The 21287-nt window shown below is 40.0% G+C and overlaps 1 protein-coding gene across 7 annotated transcripts in view; it reads right to left on the reverse strand.

Annotated features, from left to right (window-relative positions):
• The window catches only part of FAM13C (family with sequence similarity 13 member C), a 112407-nt gene that overhangs the window by 46555 nt on the left and 44565 nt on the right, over positions 1–21287 (reverse strand). For all 7 annotated transcript variants that reach the window (XM_040976060.1, XM_040976064.1, XM_040976059.1 and 4 more), the window contains one exon: positions 3574–3637. In XM_040976060.1, the coding sequence (XP_040831994.1) occupies positions 3574–3637 (64 nt within the window). The remainder of the gene's footprint in view (positions 1–3573; positions 3638–21287) is intronic.

Raw genomic sequence — 21287 nt, forward strand, 5'->3', positions numbered from 1 at the left:
CGTAGTATTTCTCTCAGTCTCAAAAAATTCAGCAACAACAACCTCGTACCTACTCTATGTGTATAATAAGCAGCAAATCAGAGTGGGAAATTACACAGCAATCAAGCCCCTGCTTGGGACACCACATCCCACAGTACAGTACTAGCATTTGTGTCCCAGCTCCATTCTATTCCAACTTGCTACTAATGCACACCCTGGGAGGAAAAAGGTGATGCCACAAGTAGCTGTGTCCCTGCCACACATATGAAAAACCCAGACTGAGTTCCCAGCTCCTCACTTGGCTGGGTCCAGTCTTGGCAAGTGCAGGTGGATGTATATAAGCAAAAAAGCAGCAGAAAGGAGTGCCTTCCCTCTTTCCACCAAAACAAACACCCTACCCCCTAAAAAGAAAAAGAAAACCTCAAAAGTGAATAAATCTGCCAGTGTGAATAGTAACAATCCTTATAAGGACAGTACTAACTACAATAAAATACAAAGAAACATCTGGGCTGCTGGTTAGGATTTTGCTTAATCTGGGTGCTATTACTATTACACAGCTAAAAATATATTCAGGGCCTGACACTGTGCCTTTGTGGGTATAGCTGCCATGTCCCATTTGGGTGCCAGTTTTTATCTGAGCTGCTCACTCCTCATCCTGCTCTCTGCTAATGCCCTAAGAAAAAACAGCAGAAGATGGAAGACAGACCATGTACTTGGGCCCCTGCATCTATATCAGAGAAGCAGAAAAAGCTCTTAGTTCCTCGCTTCAAGCCAGCCCATCTCCAGCCACTGTATTCATCTGAAGAGTGAACCAATAGAAGGATGATCTTGTTCTCTTTCTCTCCTTTTTTCTCTGATAACTCTTGAATTTCAAATACGTAAGTATTTAACAGATTCCCACCCTCATTGCATGTGAATATACTGGCTTTCCCTACGTGGCCACAGCACTATTCACGTTGCTCCCTTCAAGCTTTTCCAGTGTATTTTCTCGTCTCCCAATTTTGGCTACAATGAAAACTGCATGAAAAGAATGTGAAACTGGGCCCGCATGATGGCCTATTGGCTAAAGTCCTTGCCTTGAATGCTCTGGAATCCCATATGGGCACCGGTTCTAATCCCGGCGGCCCTGCTTCCCTTCCAGCTCCTTATTTGTGACCTGGGAAAGCAGTCAAGGATGGCCCAAAGCCTTGGGACCCTGCACCCGTGTGGGAGACCCTGAAGTGCTCCTGGCTCCTGGCTTTGGATGGGCTCAGCTCCAGCCATTGTGATCACTTGGGGAGGGAATCAGTGGACAGAAGATCTTCCTCTCTGTCTCTTATACTCTCTATATCTGACTTTGCAATAAAATAAATAAAACTTTTTTAAAAAAAAGAATATGAAATCGCACATACTTGATTCCAGTGATTGGAAAAGAACTTCAGTGTGTGTAGCTTAATTGTGTTCAGCCAGTCTGCATCGCAGTGCCATCTAAGCACAAAGGCGCGCTTAAAACATGGCGCTGCCTGCTCTTTTGGATGCGCATCTCAGTTTAGCACTCTGCGCCCACATAATCCCAGAGCGCTGAGCTGGCACAAGCCCTGCCATTTGCAGATACAACGTAGTGCAGGAACACATGAAAGCAGATTTGCCAATACAGCTTTTCACAACTGTGATTTAGAAATACTCAAGTGATCTCCGCATTCCCCCAGGCTTCCAGTTAAAAAATCCAAGTTTCTCCCAAACACTTGAAAGCTATCACAAGCTCACTCTTCTTATAATCACTGCGTTTTTCTAGTCACCAATGTCAAAACAAACCATTGCTTCTTTACAACTAGCATTTTGCTGGTTCACATGGGAGTAGGCAGCTACACTCATTGATTCAAGCTCTTGCCTCTTTCCTCTTAAATTTTTTCACTGTAAAAAAATTGAGAGAAAATGGAGACAGAGGAGACATATACATATAGAGGGAAGACAGAGAGAGAAACACTCCCTGCTGCCTAAATCCCCAGATGTCCTCAGAGGTCCCTGGCTGAGGTTTAAGCAAAGAGGCAGGAATCTTAGGGCTCCCATACAGGGCAGGGACCCAGTTGCTAGAGCCATTACTGCCAACTTTCCTGATCTGCATCGGTAGGAAGTTAGGATCAAGAGCAGACCAGAATTCAAACCCAGGCACTTTGATACAGGATGAGGCCTCCTACAAGACAGCATAACTACTGGGCCAAACGCCCACTCATAAAATTACAGCTGGGAAGGCGGTGCCTGTGCACATAAAAGTAACAGTGGCCTTTGTTCTTGGCTTTCTTTCTCTTTTAAAGATTTATTTTTATTATTTTTTTTTTATTGGAAAAGCGGATATACAGAGAGGAAGATCTTCCGTCCAATGATTCACTCCCCAAGTGAGCACAACGGCCGATGCTATGCCGATCTGAAGCCAGGAGCCTCTTCCAGGTCTCCCACACGGGTGCAGGGTCCCAAAGCTTTGGGCCATCCTCGACTGCTTTCCCGGGCCACAGGCAGGGAGCTGGAAGGGAAGCGGGGCTGCTGGGATAGAACTGGCGCCCATATGGGATCCCGGGCGTGCAAGGTGAGGACCTTAACCACTGCGCCACTGCGCCGGGCCCTTGGCTTTCTTTCTCAACTTCAGCTATTTACTTTGGCTTAGCCAGGTATCTGCTTTACCTTTGCCCATTCACCTCTGCCAAATTCAATAAAGAGAGGGAGAAAGACAACTGAATGTAAACGCAACTGAATTTCAGTATCTTTTAGGAAAGGGGCAAAAGACACATCCATCTTGAAAGCACCAATAACATTTCAGATTAAGCAATTTGCCTGAAGTGTATCATGTCTCTTCTAGGCATCCAAGTATCAAATCGTTTCATTTTCTTTACTATTATTCTAATTCAACATACCACACACCACCCACTGTTCCTTAATTTAATAACCACAAGAAAAACCAGACAGTGCATTGCAAAACCATGTCTTAAGCCAAGGTAGTCATAATGACAGATACCCTAATTATATTACATTCACTTTCAACTGGAGAATTAAATTACATAATCCAAAGAAGTTTTATAACAAGCTAACATGGTGATGTCCAGTTTGGTGGAAAATTATTTGGATTGGAAAATATAGCTTTTGTGTAAAACCATACCAAGAAGACCACTTTGCAAACACCAAACAGTATTTTGATTAGTGAATACACAGCAAGTAGAATTATGTTTGAGACTACAAAAGCCACTAGGGAAAAAAAAAAATATATATATATATATAGAGAGAGAGAGATATGCAGGTAAACTAAACTTGAGAAAAATCTACAAATGTTAACTGTTGTAGCCATGGTTATACAACCCCAAACCAAAAACAATACAATGAAATGACTTCAGTTAGGTCCAAAGTACGGTATAGCCTCAAAAATAAGATTTCAAGTAAGTTTGCTCTAGAGAAAGGGAAAAAGATTACCAACTGAAAAACAAGATTAAAAGAACAAGAACTATCAATTCAACTTACAAGCAAAAATGTTTGCGGTTTTAGTAAAACCCCAAAAGCTGAGAAACAGAATGATATATTTCACAAGTGGTAATTTGTGTGTATGCAATCAATGATGCCTGCACCTACTTCATTTAAGTCCTGCTGCGTCTCAAAAGCATCCTTTGTCCAGGCGGAAGTCCTCTGGTCTGTGCTGTAAAATACAAAGGAAATTATTTCCACTTAAGAGAAACTTATCAACAATGGACATTTGAAGCAGCCATCTACAGATCTGCCCACACCTCTGTTACCAACCCATAGTAGTACCTCACTGTTCTTAGGATAAAACTCAGGCTCTTTGAATGGCCTGAAACAATGAACATTTAACCCCACCAGCCTGACTGGCTCCACTGTCTCTCAGACTCCAGACACCTGGCCCTTTCATTTCTTGAACACACAAAGCTTGTTTCCTATGCAAACACTGACACTGTCCCTTGACTCAGAATATTCTTCCCCACAAAGTCTTGCTACCTTAAAATGTCAGCTCAGTTCACATGTTACCTACCCAAGCAGGCCCTGCTGGCCTCCCTAACCAGAAGCAGCCTCCCTCTTAGTCAGCAGCACACTGCTTTGCAGAGTTCCTTCTTAATACCTCATATTATCTGAAATGATTCCTTTTTATTTTCATTTCCACACTAGAATGGTAGCTCCAAAAAGGCATTGGTTATGCTCATTTTCTACATGGCTAAATTCTCACTTCTTAGTACAAACTACACACACACACACACACACACACACACACACACACACACACCCCACATCTTTAATGAATGCACTTGCTCTTTTATAGAGACAGACAGATGGCATTTGCCCATGAAAGACAGCTTATAGAAATTTCACCCTATCTCTTAACTTATACAATAAATGTTACAGTCATTGCTAAATTATGTGTAGAGCTGGTATGATGGTTTGGACAATATTTGGCTTCCAAACTCAGACAGACATTTAAATCCCATTACAATTAAATAAAGACAAGAAAGCTGGGGGTGGGGGAGTGGGGGGGAAGCTGCTCTTAGCTAGTGCTAAAGCTGAAGCTAATGTTATATTGAAACACACAGGTTAGCTTTAGGAAAGCATAGATACTTATGGTGTTTACAAAGTGGGGCCTAGTGAGAGATCTTTTTTGTCTCTTTGGACATACCACTGAAAGATAATTTTTGAGAGGGCTTGTTGTAAAGTCTTCAAGGGGCCAAAGATCTCAATTGATATCTCTCTCTCTCTCATGGGGCCCAAGATCTCAACTGATCTCTCTCTCTCTCTTGCTTTTTCTTGGCTCCTTGTCTTGCCACAAGAAATTCACTCCACGGAACTCCACATTCCTCCATTTACCATTGCCATCAGAGGCAGAACCAACAGAGCCCCTTGCTACTGGAGTTGAATTTGTAAAATGTTATAATGTTAATTTCCTCAGGTATTTTGTTGTGGTGATGAAAGCTAACTAAAATAGTTGGGTTTTGCCATAATATAGTTCCCATGATTAAGGTCCTTAAACAAAACATATCTACTCTGGGTTGATTTTCTTTCATTTAAAGCATATACAATTAATGGGTAATTATGTCCAAATTATGATTCATCCAATTCTATAGTTCAATGACATCTGTTAAATAGCATTCAAGGTTTTTTCCACAGCAGTTGTTTGCTATTATATAATAAACATCTTAAATTATACTTATTATACTTATGAAAAGGCCAGCTATTTAAATGAATGAGAGATTGAGTCAATGTTAAGTCATTCATAACAAGATTTTGGGACATAGTTATTTACAACTAATACTCTGTGTCAATTGAAATCCTGAAGAAAATGTACGCAAAACTAATGATTTCTAATCATCATAACACATTCGGCATCGTACACTTAGGAATGTCACAAGACTAACTTCTTTGAAATCTTCTTAAGCAAAGTTCTTTTAGGCCATAGGTGTAAACTGTTCCAACAATTTGTTTCTAACAAGAAAAACAAGGAGATGGTAAAGCAAGAAATACATGAAGTTCAGAATGATGTCTTTTGCACCTGTACATATTAGTTTTTTCCTCCTGAGAGCAAGAGATGAAGGTTCCTAGTCATGAGCTCAGGCAAAAACAGCTCTAGTTTCAAGGAAAGAGGGAGGAATGAAACTGCCGATATATCCGATATGTCCGATACATCCCTCTACCCCTGTGCTATCAACACAGTAACTGCAGGACTTTAGAAGTTACAAAGCAATTCTACCCGGTTCACTGGGACAAAGAAGCCAGCAATAGAAATTAACCCATCCGACCCAGGAGCATCAGACTCACTAAATGGCCGAAAGTTTCTTGATAACTATGATTACTTTCAAGCTATGTTTCTACACTATAGAATCAGAAGAAAAAAGGGGGGCAGGGGAATTATGTTCTGCAAAGGAAAAATTGTTTACCATTTTATACTTTAAGAGCAAATTTCTCTAGGCTCTGATATCAGATTCCTCCTAGTGAGTGACAGCAGTTGGTAAGACAAATCAACAAGCAGCAAGCAGCAACGAAAGGAAGCAGAAATATACTTTGTTACAATATATCTTGAGATGCAGAAAATGGACTCTGTGGAATATACACACAGTTCTGCCAGAAAAAAGTACTCATAACCGTTGAACATACCTCTGGAATAAGTCTGAGAATCATAGTCACAAATATCAAAGGTACATTCACCTACTGTTTACCGGATGTCTGCTACAGTGTTGGAGGAACAACACACAGGCAGAGCATAAACCTTAAAGAAGTTTACAATCTAGTAAAATCATAAAGAGTAAGTAGAATTTATTGACACACAGCTTTGAGGGTGTTTCAGTAAATCAAGAATCAGAATGTGTGAACGGCTACTAGAATGTCAGTGAGGAGGTGCTGAGTTAGAGCCAGACAACAGGTATTTCTCGAGAACAAAAGCAATAGAGAAATCAAGCGTGCATTCAAAACAAAGAACCAAAGAGAAAGATCAGTAATAAATAAATAAATAAAATTAACTTAAAATTGAGCATGTGTAGGAAGGGAAATGAAGAGTAAGTTTCCTAATGGGATACAGGAAAACATGTTATTGGGGGGTGAGGGGAGGGAAGAAGAGGGAGCATCAGGCATTATGGGAAAGGTGATACATCAAATTTAGACACCTGCAGCTTTGAGGTAAAGCTAAATCAGAGAAGTTAAAAATATTAGGCGAGGGTTCACCCAAGAACTAGGCCATTCCACAGTGCATTCAGCTGATTTAGGTGAGCCATAAGTGACAGTCACAGCCAAGGTTTTGTGGGAAGGGTCTATATCGATGTCTTCCTCCTTGCACAGCTAGAGACCAGCATGATGCCTGGTACATGCTACACTGTCATTGCATGTGTTTTGAATGAGTTGATAAAAGAAAAACCAGCAGAAACAATGACTTCTTGATATTACCTACTAAACAAGTACTCTTCGTAATTACACTAACTGAAGTTGATCACTATTAAAGTGAAAAAAGGGTGAGTGTTTGGCATAACTATTGAGTTGCCCCTTGCCCACAACCCAAATTTGAGCGATTGTACTAGAGTAGAGCATAGGTCCCCTGTCAATTCTAACTTCCCACTGATGACCAATACTGAGTTTTGAACTCCTAGTTTTAACATGGTCAGCCACTGGTGGCTGCAAGAGTTTGAAGAGTAAATCAGTGGCTGGAATATTTCTCCCTCTGTCTTTCCAATAAATATTAAAAGTAATAAAGATATACAGCTACCTTATAAAATAATACATACTGTGAAAGTGCATGAGTAATGCTCATCATTACTGTTGGCTCTAACACATAAATTCTATTCTCATATGCAGGTGACCCTTGATTTACCACAGGGTTATATCCCAATAATCCAATCCTAACCAGAAAATATCTTAAGTCTAACATGCATTTAATACATTTAACTCACTAAACATTATAGTTTAAAAACAGTATCCTGCAGGGCATGAGGTGTCTATCTTGTGGCCTCCAGGCTGAGTGGATGCTGTAGCGCACTAACTGCTGCTGCCCAGCACTGTAAGACAGTGCTGTTCTGTACATCTCTACACCAGGAAGAGATTCAAATTGAAAATCTGAAATACAGTGTCTCCTGGGGATGTATCACTTCCATGCCATCATAATGTCAACAAATTGTAAGCCAAACCACTGTTAAGTCAGAAATGGCCACTGGGAAAATACAGTAGAAATTTTATGTAATGATGGTAACTAGAAAATTTTATTAATGTAAACAATGTAGGACTTGTTAATACATAGACAGAAATAAATGATGAAAGCCACTGAGCACATTTCTGGAACCATAAGAGGTTAAAAAAAATTGAAGTATTACTAAGGGGATAAGAAGCCAATCTGAAGGAACACTTGAAATATCAAAGAGGAAGATGTAATATGAAGAATGTTGAGAAGAGTCCACTCCTATCAATTCATCAGCCATTACTATGCCTACGCCAGACAGGATGCACCAGGTAGATTACTACATTATCTCATTTAATTTGTAGGTTAACTATGAGATTAGTACTATTATATCCAATATGAAAAGAGGTAATGTAATGTAATTCAATCATTCAACAAATATGTATTTTGTAAGATTTATCTGTTTACTTAAAAGAGTCATAGAAAAAAAAAAGAGCGAAAGAGACACAGAGAGAGAAAGCAAGAGTTTCCATTCACTGGTTCACTCCCCAAATGGCAACAATAGCCACAGTAGACCAGACTGAAAACAGGAGTCAAGCTTCCTCAGAGTCTCCACGTGAGTACAGGGGCCCAGGCACCTGAGCTATCTTCTTCTGCTTTCCCGGGAACTGGAGCAATAGGGACTTGAATCAATCCCCATATGGGATAAGAACCTACTATAGTCCAAGTACTAGTGCAGGTGTTTAAAATAAAGCAACAGATCAACAAAATCTTCCTTAGAGAACTCGAATTCTCCAGGAAGAAAAAATATAAAGAAATGGACCAGTGATGAGCTATGATACACTAAGTGTAAAGTATCATGGGTAAAAAGAAAGTAAGGCATGCAGAAGTGCCCAATCTCAGACAGCTGGAACATGACAAAGTCACCTAGGGTCACTCGGAATGAAAGCGAAGAAGGAAAAGTCCACCAGAATGAAAAGGTAAAGGGACAGAAATGGAAGCATCGCACTGGAGAAGTTTGGCAATGAAAAGAAGAGAACTGGAACAGCAACTAGCTGTCCCAAATTCCCTTTCTGAACAGATCTTTAAAGGTAACTTCATAAAGTATTTACACAAAGAAACTGGGCCACACTAAAATACTCCCTCCAATCTTTTCCCTCTCATCACCTGAAACAAGAATCAAAAGCTTGTTTGCCTTAAGGACAAAGATGAGTAATCCAGTCAGAGTCCTCTGCCAAGTGGAATGTCAACTTACCCTCTATCCAAGGCCTATGAAATGGGAAATTCAACCCATCCCCACTGGAGATCAATTACAGCCTAAAACAATATTAGAATATGACAACCCTGCACTCCCAGCACCACCATCTTTGCCAATACTTGTCACTACCACTAGTGTCACTGCTACCAGAAGAACCACCATTGCTATGCCATCACTTGCTGCTTTTACCACCATGACCACTATTACTAAAAACATAATAAAACAACTTCTCAGCAGAGAAATGCAAACCTTAATTATTACTGATGCTGAAAGTGCTTTACAACCTATGATGACAAAGTCATCAATTACCCACTGATGTGCAACTTGCCTAAAACTTTTTGATGCCCCCACTTTGCTGGAACCCTAAAAAGCATCTGCTAAGTCAGCCGACAGGGTCATCCTGTGGTAGAGTTCTCTCAGGATGTATAGTGAAATTTAAAATAGCAAAGCCAAGTCAGCATTTAGATGTTTTTCTTGGCTCAAGGGCGTTTATTGAACCACAACAGGATGTGACCACTTGTGGGAAAGCTGTATTGTAGCTTCACATTTTACACTTACATCAACAGTTAGTATAAAATTAGCAAGAGAAAGCATTGCCTAGGTCAGTGAACAGCCTCCCCGTCTGACAGCTCCTGAAAAATACCCAAGTTATCCCACCTTTTGTTCTCCCTGAAGTCCAATAGTGATTTTATCACAAGTTCTTCAGTTTCTCATGCAAAATGATTTTCACTCCTCTGCCTTCCTCTGCCTCTCCACCACTACCACTGTAGGCCAAGTTACTAGCATCTCTCATCTGGACTGGCCAGACAAAAATTGTTTCTTCCTTGGTCTCCCTCCCCAGACAATTTCCCACACAAAATCCTGTCACCACCTCCTACATGCTACATTTAAATACCAACATTCTGATAGCCTCTCTGACTTCTAGCAGGATTTAGCACGCATGCCCCTCTTTGACCTCCACTAACATCATTCTCCCTGAGTTCAGGCTGTACTGCATGTTTAGTTCCTCATGTGTACCATCTCCTTGTCTGCTTAGGCCTTGAAATGGGCCACTCACTCCGTCATAAAGCTTTTCCTTCTCCAGTTTCTCTCCTGATTAACTCACACATCCCTTAGATACTGGTAGCCTCCAATCACATCTTCCTTTTATATGTTTCTACTGTAGCCTGATCCTTGCTTCAGTTGTGTAGACTACTATCATCTCTAAATGTACACTGTACAACTGATTGGCTCTTTCTCATAATGAGATAAGCTCCACAGAGCATAGTCTCCCCGAGACTTACTTAATACTTTATCTCTGGGGTCGATCCTGATATATGACACATAGTAGATACTAACAGTTGTGACAATGAAGTGTTCACACCAGTGTTAAGGGCAGCTGACAATTCAAATATACCCCTGAATTTGTACAAGGACTATTATCACTCATGCAGTATGGATTCACTCTCAAAAATCTGCTTCTCCTCAGAGATGATCCACTAAAAAGATCAGGAAGTGGAGTTCTAATTCACCATTTAGAAAACACAGGCAGAAAGTAAAGAGCATCAGATAGGTTCTTCTAAATGCCTCACATGGAAGCACAGCTCCTGAGTTGATCACTGCCAGCTGAACAGCTGTCTTAGGTGGTATAATAAGAATTCAGGACATTTGCCTGTATTAAAGTGAGTCTCTATACTACAAACACTCGGGATGCACTAATGTATACCCGGATGGCTGCTGGCTGGGTGTATGACTGCTGCTTCCTGAAACTCTTCAGAAAACAAAAGGTAAATCCCAAGAGGACAACCCTCCAAGCAAAACATTCTTTATATATAAACAATACTTCTATATGCAGACCCAGACAAGATGCCAGTAAATACCAAGAATATTATTAACAACAATAACAATCCTCAATACCAGTAAACACACAATTTTGCTCTAGTTAAGTCTCATTGAATCCATCCCTCTTGTTGCTTCTCACCAAATTTCTGTGCTAAAGGACTGAGATCAAATACTTAGCAGCCAAACATCCAAGCTAAAGAAACAGGGGTATGGAAAAGTGATCACAAACAGAAAAATACAGAAGTCAAAATATGCTCACTTAACTGTGTTTTGAATACATTACCAACTTGTTCAGGCAAATGGACTCCCAAAGAGGGGACAAGGATGTCATATCTAGAAACACAATGCTGAACTCCGAAAACTTACACTCCAAGTAGCCAGGACCCATGTCATACTTAACACATACATCCTACGTTTTTGAAGATCAACAAGTATTAAAACAGATTCCTAGGCTGGCAGCATAACACACACAGTAGGCTAAGTCTCTACCTGCAGTGCCAGCATGCCTCATGAGTGCCAGTTGGTGTTCCAGCTTCTCCACTTTCAATTCAGCTCCCTGCTTATATACTGGGAAAGCAGTGGAGGATAGCCCAAGTCCTTGGACACCTGTATCCATATGGGAGCCCTGGAAGAAGCTCCTGGCTCCTGGTTTTGAACCAGCTCAGCTGTGACCATTATAGCCATTTGGGCAGTAGACAGAAGAAAGACCTCCATCTCTCTCCCTCTCTCCTTTTCTCTGAAATAGAAAAAAAAACCCTACAGATTCTAGGGCTCAGTCAGTCAAAACCTACAAATCAGAAGGTCCAGAGGAATTGAATGGTAATCTGTAGCCAAACAGCACTCCAAGAGATTCCTGACTAGAAAACATCACCCTAAAGCGCCAGGTTAAGTAGTCTTGGAGGAGACCGATGATGACAGAGCACAGGTTTGGGAGTCTCCTGAGTTCAAGAGTCGCTCAATGTTTCTGGCCTGGCCTCCAATGGGACACATTCCCAGAAGGAGAAAGGCTATACCCTGGAAACACGGAGAAACTCCAATACGAGGCAGCCCAGCTGATCAGGAGTAGCCACTACTCCACACTCTATAAGAAGATATCCCAGTAGCAGCCAGGTCACACCAAGTCCTGGACAAGAGCTGAGCAGTGAGTCAGGCCACCAGAATGGTAGAGGAAGAAGGCAGAATAGTCACAGGCTACAGTTTAAAGCATGCATGAAACCAGAAAAGTTCACAATTAGAGATGCATTAACTGAGGCCATGAGATTCGACAGGCTTATTCTTGGGGACTGAATGACAGCAGAGTCCCCAATATGTATGTTAGTAGTAGTGCTGAAGACAGCAGAGCCTGGTTAGCTGAGCAGATTACAAAACCTTTGCTTGCATCACTTCACCCAATGTGTACATTAGAAAGGAATCCTCTAACGCTTGCCCCCAGTGGCACTGCTCAGCCCAGGAGACAGCACGGTTGGCACCTATGCTTTAAGTCCATGGGCCATTACACCAGTGTGCACCATCTCACCTGCAACACCTGCACCTCTTTTCACTCTTCTGCCTCAAGAATTTTGACAAGAAGAGCTCATTACCTCAGGAAGTGTGACAGAATAAACTCTCCTGGGACCAATCTGCAACCAGCAGAGAAGAGAGTGTGTGGCACATTTTTACAGCTTTAACATTCAGAGGGAAAACTGCGGCACTAGCTACAGTTCCTCAGAGGGCCAACTCTCTAACAAAGACAGCTCTTGTTGGCTCTTCCTCCCCATTTCCTGTCCTGGGATGCCTCCCTATACCCGAGCCCTTCCCCCAAGCCCTGCCCTTCAAAGGAAATCTAAAGACAGTGAAGAATGCGGCAAAACAAAAACAAGTCCTGTGCTTTTGGAGCTCACCTTTAGAAAAAGAGGAAAACCAGTCACACACGTGACAACTGATTTCAGGGCAGACATGGTGAAGACAGCAGAGCCTGGTTAGCTGAGCAGATTACAAAACCTTTGCAAATGGTTTTTGATCAAATGACTGAGGGTGGGACAGTAGAATTTGAATGATAGTAAAAAATAGATGAATGGTTATAAACTCACATTGCACGGGAAATAGCGATGTTACAACTGATACCAGGATTTTTGACACTCTTCAAGTATTAATCAGGATAGCTCAGGGAATAAAAGAAATTTAAGGCATAGATTTGAATAAATATTAGTACAGGTTAAATAAGTACAAATGCTACCTGTTCCCTACTAAAGGTTTTCTTTCCCTAAAGGACAGTTCTAAATCTGCTCTTCACCTGCCCAGATCCATCTGCCTTGATCCTTCTTTCATCACCTCCCAATACTGATAATTTAGTCATTTCCAAGATGTCTCCATGACTGCAACACACACTCCCTAGCTTGTTCTCTTGATGTAAATCTGAGCATGTCATCCCTGTTTCTGATCTCCAATGGCTTCTCTCTTGACTTAGACAAAATCCCAAATGCATAACCTGGCTTCCCAGGTCCTGAGTATTCTGGCCACTGACAAGTTTTCTAGCAACACTGGATATGTTCTTTTTGAAGTTCACTGGCCTCCAGCTGTTCCTTGTGCTCGCTGATGTGGACACGATGCAAGATGAACACCATCTACATTAGTGTTGGTCTGAGAGAGGGGGATGGCATGGGATAGGCCGGCAGCTGGTTAGATCTGAGGCGCCAGAAACCACAGGCTGCAGGCAGCTCCTCATCCCCAGACCACCTAATGAAACATCCCCTTCCCACCATGCATCTGCTGCATCTGGAAGCAAGGAACATACAAGAGAAAAAGGTGGAAGGCAGGAGAGTACTCCTCCTGGGGTCTACCTTACGGGTACGTAATCAACTCAGGCCTCCCATGGAACGTCTCCACTCCCTCACCTGCCATTCCCGGACAGACTTTCCCAATCACAAGTATCATCTTTAGTTTTCTTTTCTACTTCGTTTCTGGCAAACTCCTTTGTCCACTCACATACTTTACTGTGTAGGGTGGCCAACACTTGCATTTGAATGGAGTATTTGTTCCCCAACTGCCAAGTAAACTTTCTATTTGCACACACAACAGCAGTCTCCACTAAGTATTTCTATCTCTGCAACAGACAAAAACCTGAACTAAAAATAAGTCCACTGCCCACATGAAGTTAGTATGTGTCAGAGACAAGTTGTTGAGCCCTATCACCTACCACTGCAGGAACTTTCTGGCTGTTGATTTTAGTCTTGCAGACAACTGAGGCATGAACCTAAGGCCTGAAATGACTGGCCTTTCTTCCTCTGTTAACCTCTGAAATAAAATTTTTAAAAATTAAGAAGAAACAAAGAGGTCAATGTTGTGGTATAGTGTGCAGAATGCAAGACCAAATGAGTGCTAATTCAAGTTCTGATGGCTCCACCTCCAAGCTACCCATCTACCAATGTGCCTAGCAAAGTACTTGGGCCTCTGCTACCTATGTAGAAGGCCAAGATGAAGCTCCTGCCATTTGGCTTTAGCCTTGCCTAGTCCAGACAATTGTGTAAAGTTTAGGGAGTACACAGCCATGAATATAAGGTATCTATCTCTGGTTTTCCCTATCTGCATAACTCTGCCTTTCAAATAAATCATTTTTAAAAATCAATAAGAAGAAATGTTACTATGCTACAAAACTGGTTAGTTCACCATTGCATTAATTTTGTACATTCCTGCACTGATTTCATACATTCAAAATAACTAACAGGCATTTTTTTTCCTTTTTGAAGAGATAAAGCCACAAAGTTTGAGGCTGATGATGTCCCTAATTCAGCTGAATATGTTCTAACTCAGAGATCAAACTGGTTGCCAGAAAAAGTGCAGGAGATTCTTGAAATTAGCTCCTAATCAGGACTGAAATTTAAGACAAACACAGGGTAGAAGAGAGAATATTTGAGGGAAGAGGAACATGTGGACAGGGTGTGATGGAAACTGTATGAAGACTAGCAATGTGCACCTAGTGCAAGATTGGCAATGTGTAACACTAGCACTGTGTAGTGGGCCATATCCTGAAAAGAGCTGAAAACATGATGTCTCATTTAATCTTCACAGAAGCTCTGCAAAGCAGCTGTTTTTATGTGCAACACACCTTTGAAGAAATCAAGGTCCAAAGACATTAGGGAATTTGTTCTTGGATAGCAAGGCTCAAATTAGCATTGAGGTATGCCTGCCATGAAGGCCCTTCCTCTTCACAGGGTAATATCTTAAATACATTTCCTAGAGCCTTCCCTGGGACTCTACTATATATGTTTGAATAAATTTGAATAAAGTGAATAAATCCAATACGTCCAGATTTTGTGTTGGTGCTACATTCAAGGTACTGCCTGGGAAACTTCTGACATTCAGCTTACTTCTGCTTCTACCCCTTCTTAATCATTCTCCTTTCGGATCCCACACTATGGGGATGGGCCACAGTATTCCCTTCATTCTTTGGCATCTTCAAGATCATGGGGTTCTCTAAGAACTCAGTGCTACTGCATGCCTGAGGAGCTTAGCACAGCACAAAAGTGTAAAAAACTGTCTTCTTTTATTCAGACTCAAGCATTCAATGAAAAGGCAGTGAGGGCACAAACTGATTTTGATCAGCACCTAACCCTATAAAAATCATCTTTAGTATTTCCTTTCCGATTCCAACTAACCTAAACCATAAAAACCAAAGATATCAATGAAAATTACCTTTAAGCTTCTTAGTTAACACAAAATACAATTTAATTCTAATATTCCTACATACCCCAAAGAAAAATAGTTAAGAAATAATGCCAGACAAACATATGTACTATTATTTTCTTGAAATGTAATCCCCATGATAAATTTTAATAGGGGACAAACTTTGAAAAGTCAAAAATTTTGTTCTTATTTGCACACAATAAAATATACATACATATAGTAAGTGGCCACAATCATCCATTCAAAAAGTCATTACCAATACAAGATGGACTTATAGCTTTCTACTACATTTCTGTATATAATTATAGTACATAATTACATAGTAAGCAAAAACAGCCTGCCACTGCAATAGTTATGAACTTGCTATTTCTTCTACATTTGAACACATCATGAATGAATGCCCATGTTAATAAAGTTTCATGTAAAACATGATTTAAAACAATGTACCCGTCATGTAAAGCAACATTTTTCAACAAGGGGATGGTATATCTCCCTAGGAGACCAAAAATTCAAAGTTTTCTGTTTTTTTTTTTTTTTTTTTTTTACTCACAGAAGCTGTGGATGTTTACTGACATTCCGTGGGCTAGAAGACAGATGCCAGAGTTTCTGCTCTGTGTGGGCCAATCCCACACTACAAAGAATCATCAGCAGGACTTTGCAATTTTCTTAGCATTGTTAGAGGCAGAAACAGTCTGCCTATTAGTATAATCACAATTATAAACACATTAGGACTAAAGTTTGCTCCAGAAATATCTAGTGTACACACTAGTGAAGAGAGAAGGGAATAGATTGAGTTGCTTCAATTGTTCCACCCAGAGCCACTATGTTAATACTACAAAACTGGTAGAAATTCAGTGACATAACTGTCTACCTAGTTCTTGCAAAATTATCAATTGTCCATTAATTTCAATCTTCTTTCATGTGAGCATCATATCAGAAATCTCATTGAGGTATTTGAAATCCTGTGTCCAGACAGCTTTGACCCTTGAGCACTAACCAAGGAAATTATAATGATATACACAAAATATTCTTAAAAGTTTCCCAATACAGCAATGTTTACTAATATAAACTTACAGGTAACTAAACTACTGAATACTTTTAGAATTAATTCAATAATTTCCCAGGTACTAAGTATGATGTATAGTCTTTTCTGATATTAAAAAATATATATCTAATATTAAGTGGGAAGTTATAAAGCAATTTCAATAAATGGGGGATTGAGGGAGAGTAAGGGTTGGTGTGTCACTTCATATAATCTGTGTGTATGTATTATTTAATGTAAATCTTGAAAAAGGCCTTACTGACAAGTACTGCAGCATAAATATTGGAATATTTATTGTCTCTTTGAGAAGAGCAAAGGCTTCATTCTACTAACCCCAGGAACATGAATATTTAGAGAGCTGGTCAAAGTTCTAAATTAGATTTGTGTTCATAGATTCCTTTTCTCCTATACTCATTACTGAAATCCCTTTCAAATCTATTTAAAGTTCAGCTAAGAAGATTTATATAATATTCAGATGTTATAAACAATGTTTTCTCTTTGGTCTTGTAGAACCAGCATTTCTTTAAAAAATTCTTTCAAAAGCAGGGATGAAAAGAGGGAGACAGAGTAGAGGAAAATATGAGGAAGAGAGCAGTGAGAGAACAAATCCTCCAGTCACTGACTGACTGCCTGAGTGATCCCAATGGCCAGAGCTATGCAGAGCCAAAGCCAAGAGCTTCTTTTAGGTCTTCCACTTGGGTGTAGGGGCCCAAGTGCTAGGACAATAGGACTACAATAACAAAGTTTGCAAAAACATGTTTCTCCTAATATACATTAGCATATTTGTAATAGAAAATTAGATTTATTCACTGTAGTCACAGATGAATTTTCACCAAACTTGCGATGATTCCTCCACTGTTCTATTATTCAGCTTAGTGGTCTTTTGCCAAACAAACTCTCTTAAACATAAATACTGGGGTCCAGCACAATGGCTCAAGTGTATAAATCCTCACCTTGTAAGCGCTGGGATCCCCTATGGGTGCTGGTTTGTGTACCAGCTGCTCTACTTCCCATACAGCTCCCTGCTTAGGCCCTGGGGAAGCAGCAGATGGCCCACAGCCTTGGAATCCTGTGCCTGTGTGGGAGACCCTGGAAGACGTTCCTGGGTCCTGGCTTTGGATTGGTTCAGTTCCGGCCATCAGTTATGGTCTTCTGTGAAGTGAACCAGCAGATGGAAGGCCTTTCTCTGTCCCTCCTTCTTTTGTTAAATCTGACCTGCCTTTCCAATAAAAATAAATAAATCTTTAAACAAAATATATAAACATAAACGCTGTTTAGGAAGAAAGCATTCTATCTTAACTTTCTTCTCTGGGACCTGCTTTACATAATTAGTACCTGATTTAAACGCAGAAGCTTCTGCCCAGCAAACAAATCAATACAGTAAAAAGACATCTAACAAAATGGGAAGAAATATGTGTAAGTTATAATTGGGATGTTAATCCTTTGTCAGAAATATCACAAATGCAAAATCCCTAACAACCAATAAGCCACCAATCCACTTAGGGCAAAGGACACAAATAGGTGATTCCCAAAAGAAGAAATAAAAATAACAGAGAGATGGAAAATTTCTCAATGTCATTAACTACCAGGGAAATTAAAATCAAAACTGCAATGAGGTATCACATAACCATTGTTAGAATGGATATTATCAAAAAGACAGAAACTAAACAAATTCTGATGAGATCAAAATCCCTTAATGTAAAGGCACCTCAATTCTGGCCCGTCTCCTTAAACCACAATGTCCTCTATCAAAAGCAGTCCACTGAACTGGGAAGTGACACAGCCGGTCCTACTAGGTTCCATTTGTATACTCAGTAAGTCACTTGCTTCTCCAACAGGTAAAACCCTGTTGGCCAACACTTGTTACAGGAATTTTAGGACCAGGCAGAGAAATTTCAGGTCATGGGAAAGAAGATAATTACCAGTTAATTACATGTAAAGCTCCAAAACAAGCAAAGCTCACCTGGCCAACATGAAAATTCCCTAAAGAGTTTGACATCACCAACCAACCAAAAAGGGGTCATTAGCAGTACTGACCAACCTAACTTGAATCAAATATGTACCTCTCAGCCACTATTTCAGTACCTGCACCCCTAACTCCTCAAGGAACCCTCAAATTTACCTATAGCTTCCCAGTTCCTTACTCTTTATACTGCAAAAAAAATATCTGCTTTCTTCATTACTCCAATGTAAGTGATTTGCTGTGTTTTGGGTGAGCAAAATTAGGTTTGGCGGTTCCATAGCAACACCTCCAACTAGTTTTGGGGGAGTATGTTTTGCAATCCTGGAAAAGATGTAGAAAAAGGGAACACATAGACTGTTGATGGGAATGAAAATTAGACCAACTGCTATGGAAAACAGTATTGAGATTCCTTTTAAACCCATCAACAGAACTGCCAGATGACCCAGAACCCACTACTCAGTATACACTCAGACACATAAATAGTGTATCAACAAATGCATTCTCCATCATGTTTACTGCAGCACTGTTCATAATAACCAGAATACTGAATAGCCAGGTATCTAACATTAGAAGAATGAATTAAGAAAGTGTGGAATATACACTTAATTCAGCCACTGAAAAGAATGAAATCGTACCATTTCTAGCAAAATGAGTAGAGCTGTAGCACTTCAAGAAAAATAAGCCAGACACAAAGATAAATATCACATATTCTTCCTTATATATGGAAGCTGAATAAAAAATGTTCAGCATGAACACAAAATGTTGATTATTGATGGCTAAGAGGAGTGCAAGGGAAAAAGAGGTCAGATTTAAAAATTAGGGAAGATTGGGTATGGTCTAGATTATGAAAAACACACTAATTGTGACAAACTCTAGTTTAAGATGTGGAATATATGGTAACTTTAAAGAACTCCACAATTTTTGTTTTATAAAGTAAAACTACTCTGAAATAACAAACCAAAAAAAAAATGTGCTTCTAGTAAATTTAGATCCTAATGCGTTAAGAAACCCCTTTCACACATAATTTGTTTTTATATCAATATTAATACAAGAGCAACAACATAAGCACACACACTGCAACAGTAACCGTGGTTATATAGGTAGTAAGAGATTTTTATATTCTCAGGATTTTATACATTTTCTATTGTTTCAAATTATTTTATTATTTTTAATTAGAGGAATCCAGATTTCCCTTTTTACCCTATGCCTGACTGACTGGTGAGGGCACTAGCAATTTAGCACATGAGCTAGAGAAAATCACATTTGAAAATAGAAAAAAGAAAAAAAGATCATTTCTTTCCCTCAGTAATCAAGTGTGGGCCCCTCTTCAATCAGCAGTTCAATCAGCTTAGGCGTGGGATTTTTGTGCTCTACAGCAGAGGGAGAAATTATTTTTATCTGTGTCTGCAAGAGCTTGTATTCTTAAGCTACAGTCTTTCCATATCTAATCCATTGAACTGCTGGAGTGTTGAATATTTTAAGTCTAAGAACCAGAAGAAGCCTCAGTAGTCTTTTGCCCCAGACCTCTTATGTTAGAGGAGGGGTCCCTAGAATCTGAGTGAAGTGACCATGTGACAAATAAGCAAAGTTTCTGTGAGTCTTGTGGCTCCGAGCGGGTGGCGACGGGGAGCCTTCATGCCACAGCTACATTCCAGCACTGGGTACTAAGTCAGAACCCTCTTATTACCTAACTGCATTGAAGAGACTCCCAAGCATAGTCAAGACAAACTTTCTCTCCACACTGTGTCTCTCTGCTTTCCTACATTTAAAAAGAAAAGCAAATCTAAACCTTATCAGGACACTACTGAGGGACCAGAATGTGATAAAAGTAGGCAGGGTTCTGCTGTTATTGTTCAACGGAGGGATCGTCCTAGAACCTCATTCTCTCACTCAATCTTTTCCTCTTTCAGCAGAACACATTAAGACCCTGCTTACTCCTAGGGAAAACATTTTAAAAAGAAACAATTAGCTATTAAAACACACTTACATCCTTAAATCTCTTCTTCCTCTCTGAAAAACAAAAATATGAAAGGACTTCTCCCCTGAGGAAAAGCTGTTGCCAAAAAGCTTCCTCTTTCCACAAAGCAACAAACCTGCAGCTTTCTATTTTGTTTTGAAATCTGGAATGTCATAAAAAGTGCAGAAGCCCCCAACACTCATTATCCCTGCCAAGTATTTTCAGGACTCTCTAACAGGAGACTTACAGATGAAAAGGTCAATGAACTGAAACTTGCAAATGTGGCCACCCAGCTAATTAGTAGTAAGCTAATGGCACAGAATAGCACCCATTCACATAGACAAGGTCTTTAAAGATATTAACAGTTAAATGTTGTGATAAGTTTTAATAAACTTGAGAGTGATTAAATCATTACATTTAAAGTTTACTGAGTTTGCCAAGAAATCTCTGATTGCATTAGTATTCTCTTAAATCTACAAATTCCCCTCTATCATTTCTGAGGATTTGCAGGATTACACTAGCTTCAGCTATAAAAATCCATCAAACCGATGCATATTCATCAAGTGGCTGCTCTAAATAGATTGGTAACAGAACCAAGACAAGCACCATCAAAGAAAGCAAGAACCTAAGCAAACCACAGCCTCAGTGAGTGCCAACCCAGATAATGGAAGCGTTGTGTACTCTTGAGCAATGAGTAATAAAATTGCCTCTAGCTCTTACTAATATAGTTTTATAATTTTAAATTTTTTCAAAAAGCGCCAGAAATTAAGGAGCATACCAATGTAGTATAATATCCTCCATTCTTATATGTGCTTTGCATGCTGTCATATAAAAACATTATCAGAAAAAACAGTGTATTAAAATCTACCAGCCATTGCCATGTTAGAACTCAAAATATTTTAAAACACCACACGAGTCAAATCTGTCTCATGATGCCCTCCCCCAGGATGCCAAATCTAAAAGCTCTGTGCAGCCAGGATGGAG

Source organism: Ochotona curzoniae, unplaced genomic scaffold (genome assembly GCF_017591425.1).
Source record: "Ochotona curzoniae isolate NIBS_2020 unplaced genomic scaffold, NIBS_Ocur_1.0 contig_2692, whole genome shotgun sequence".
NCBI classification, from domain to species: domain Eukaryota; kingdom Metazoa; phylum Chordata; class Mammalia; order Lagomorpha; family Ochotonidae; genus Ochotona; species Ochotona curzoniae.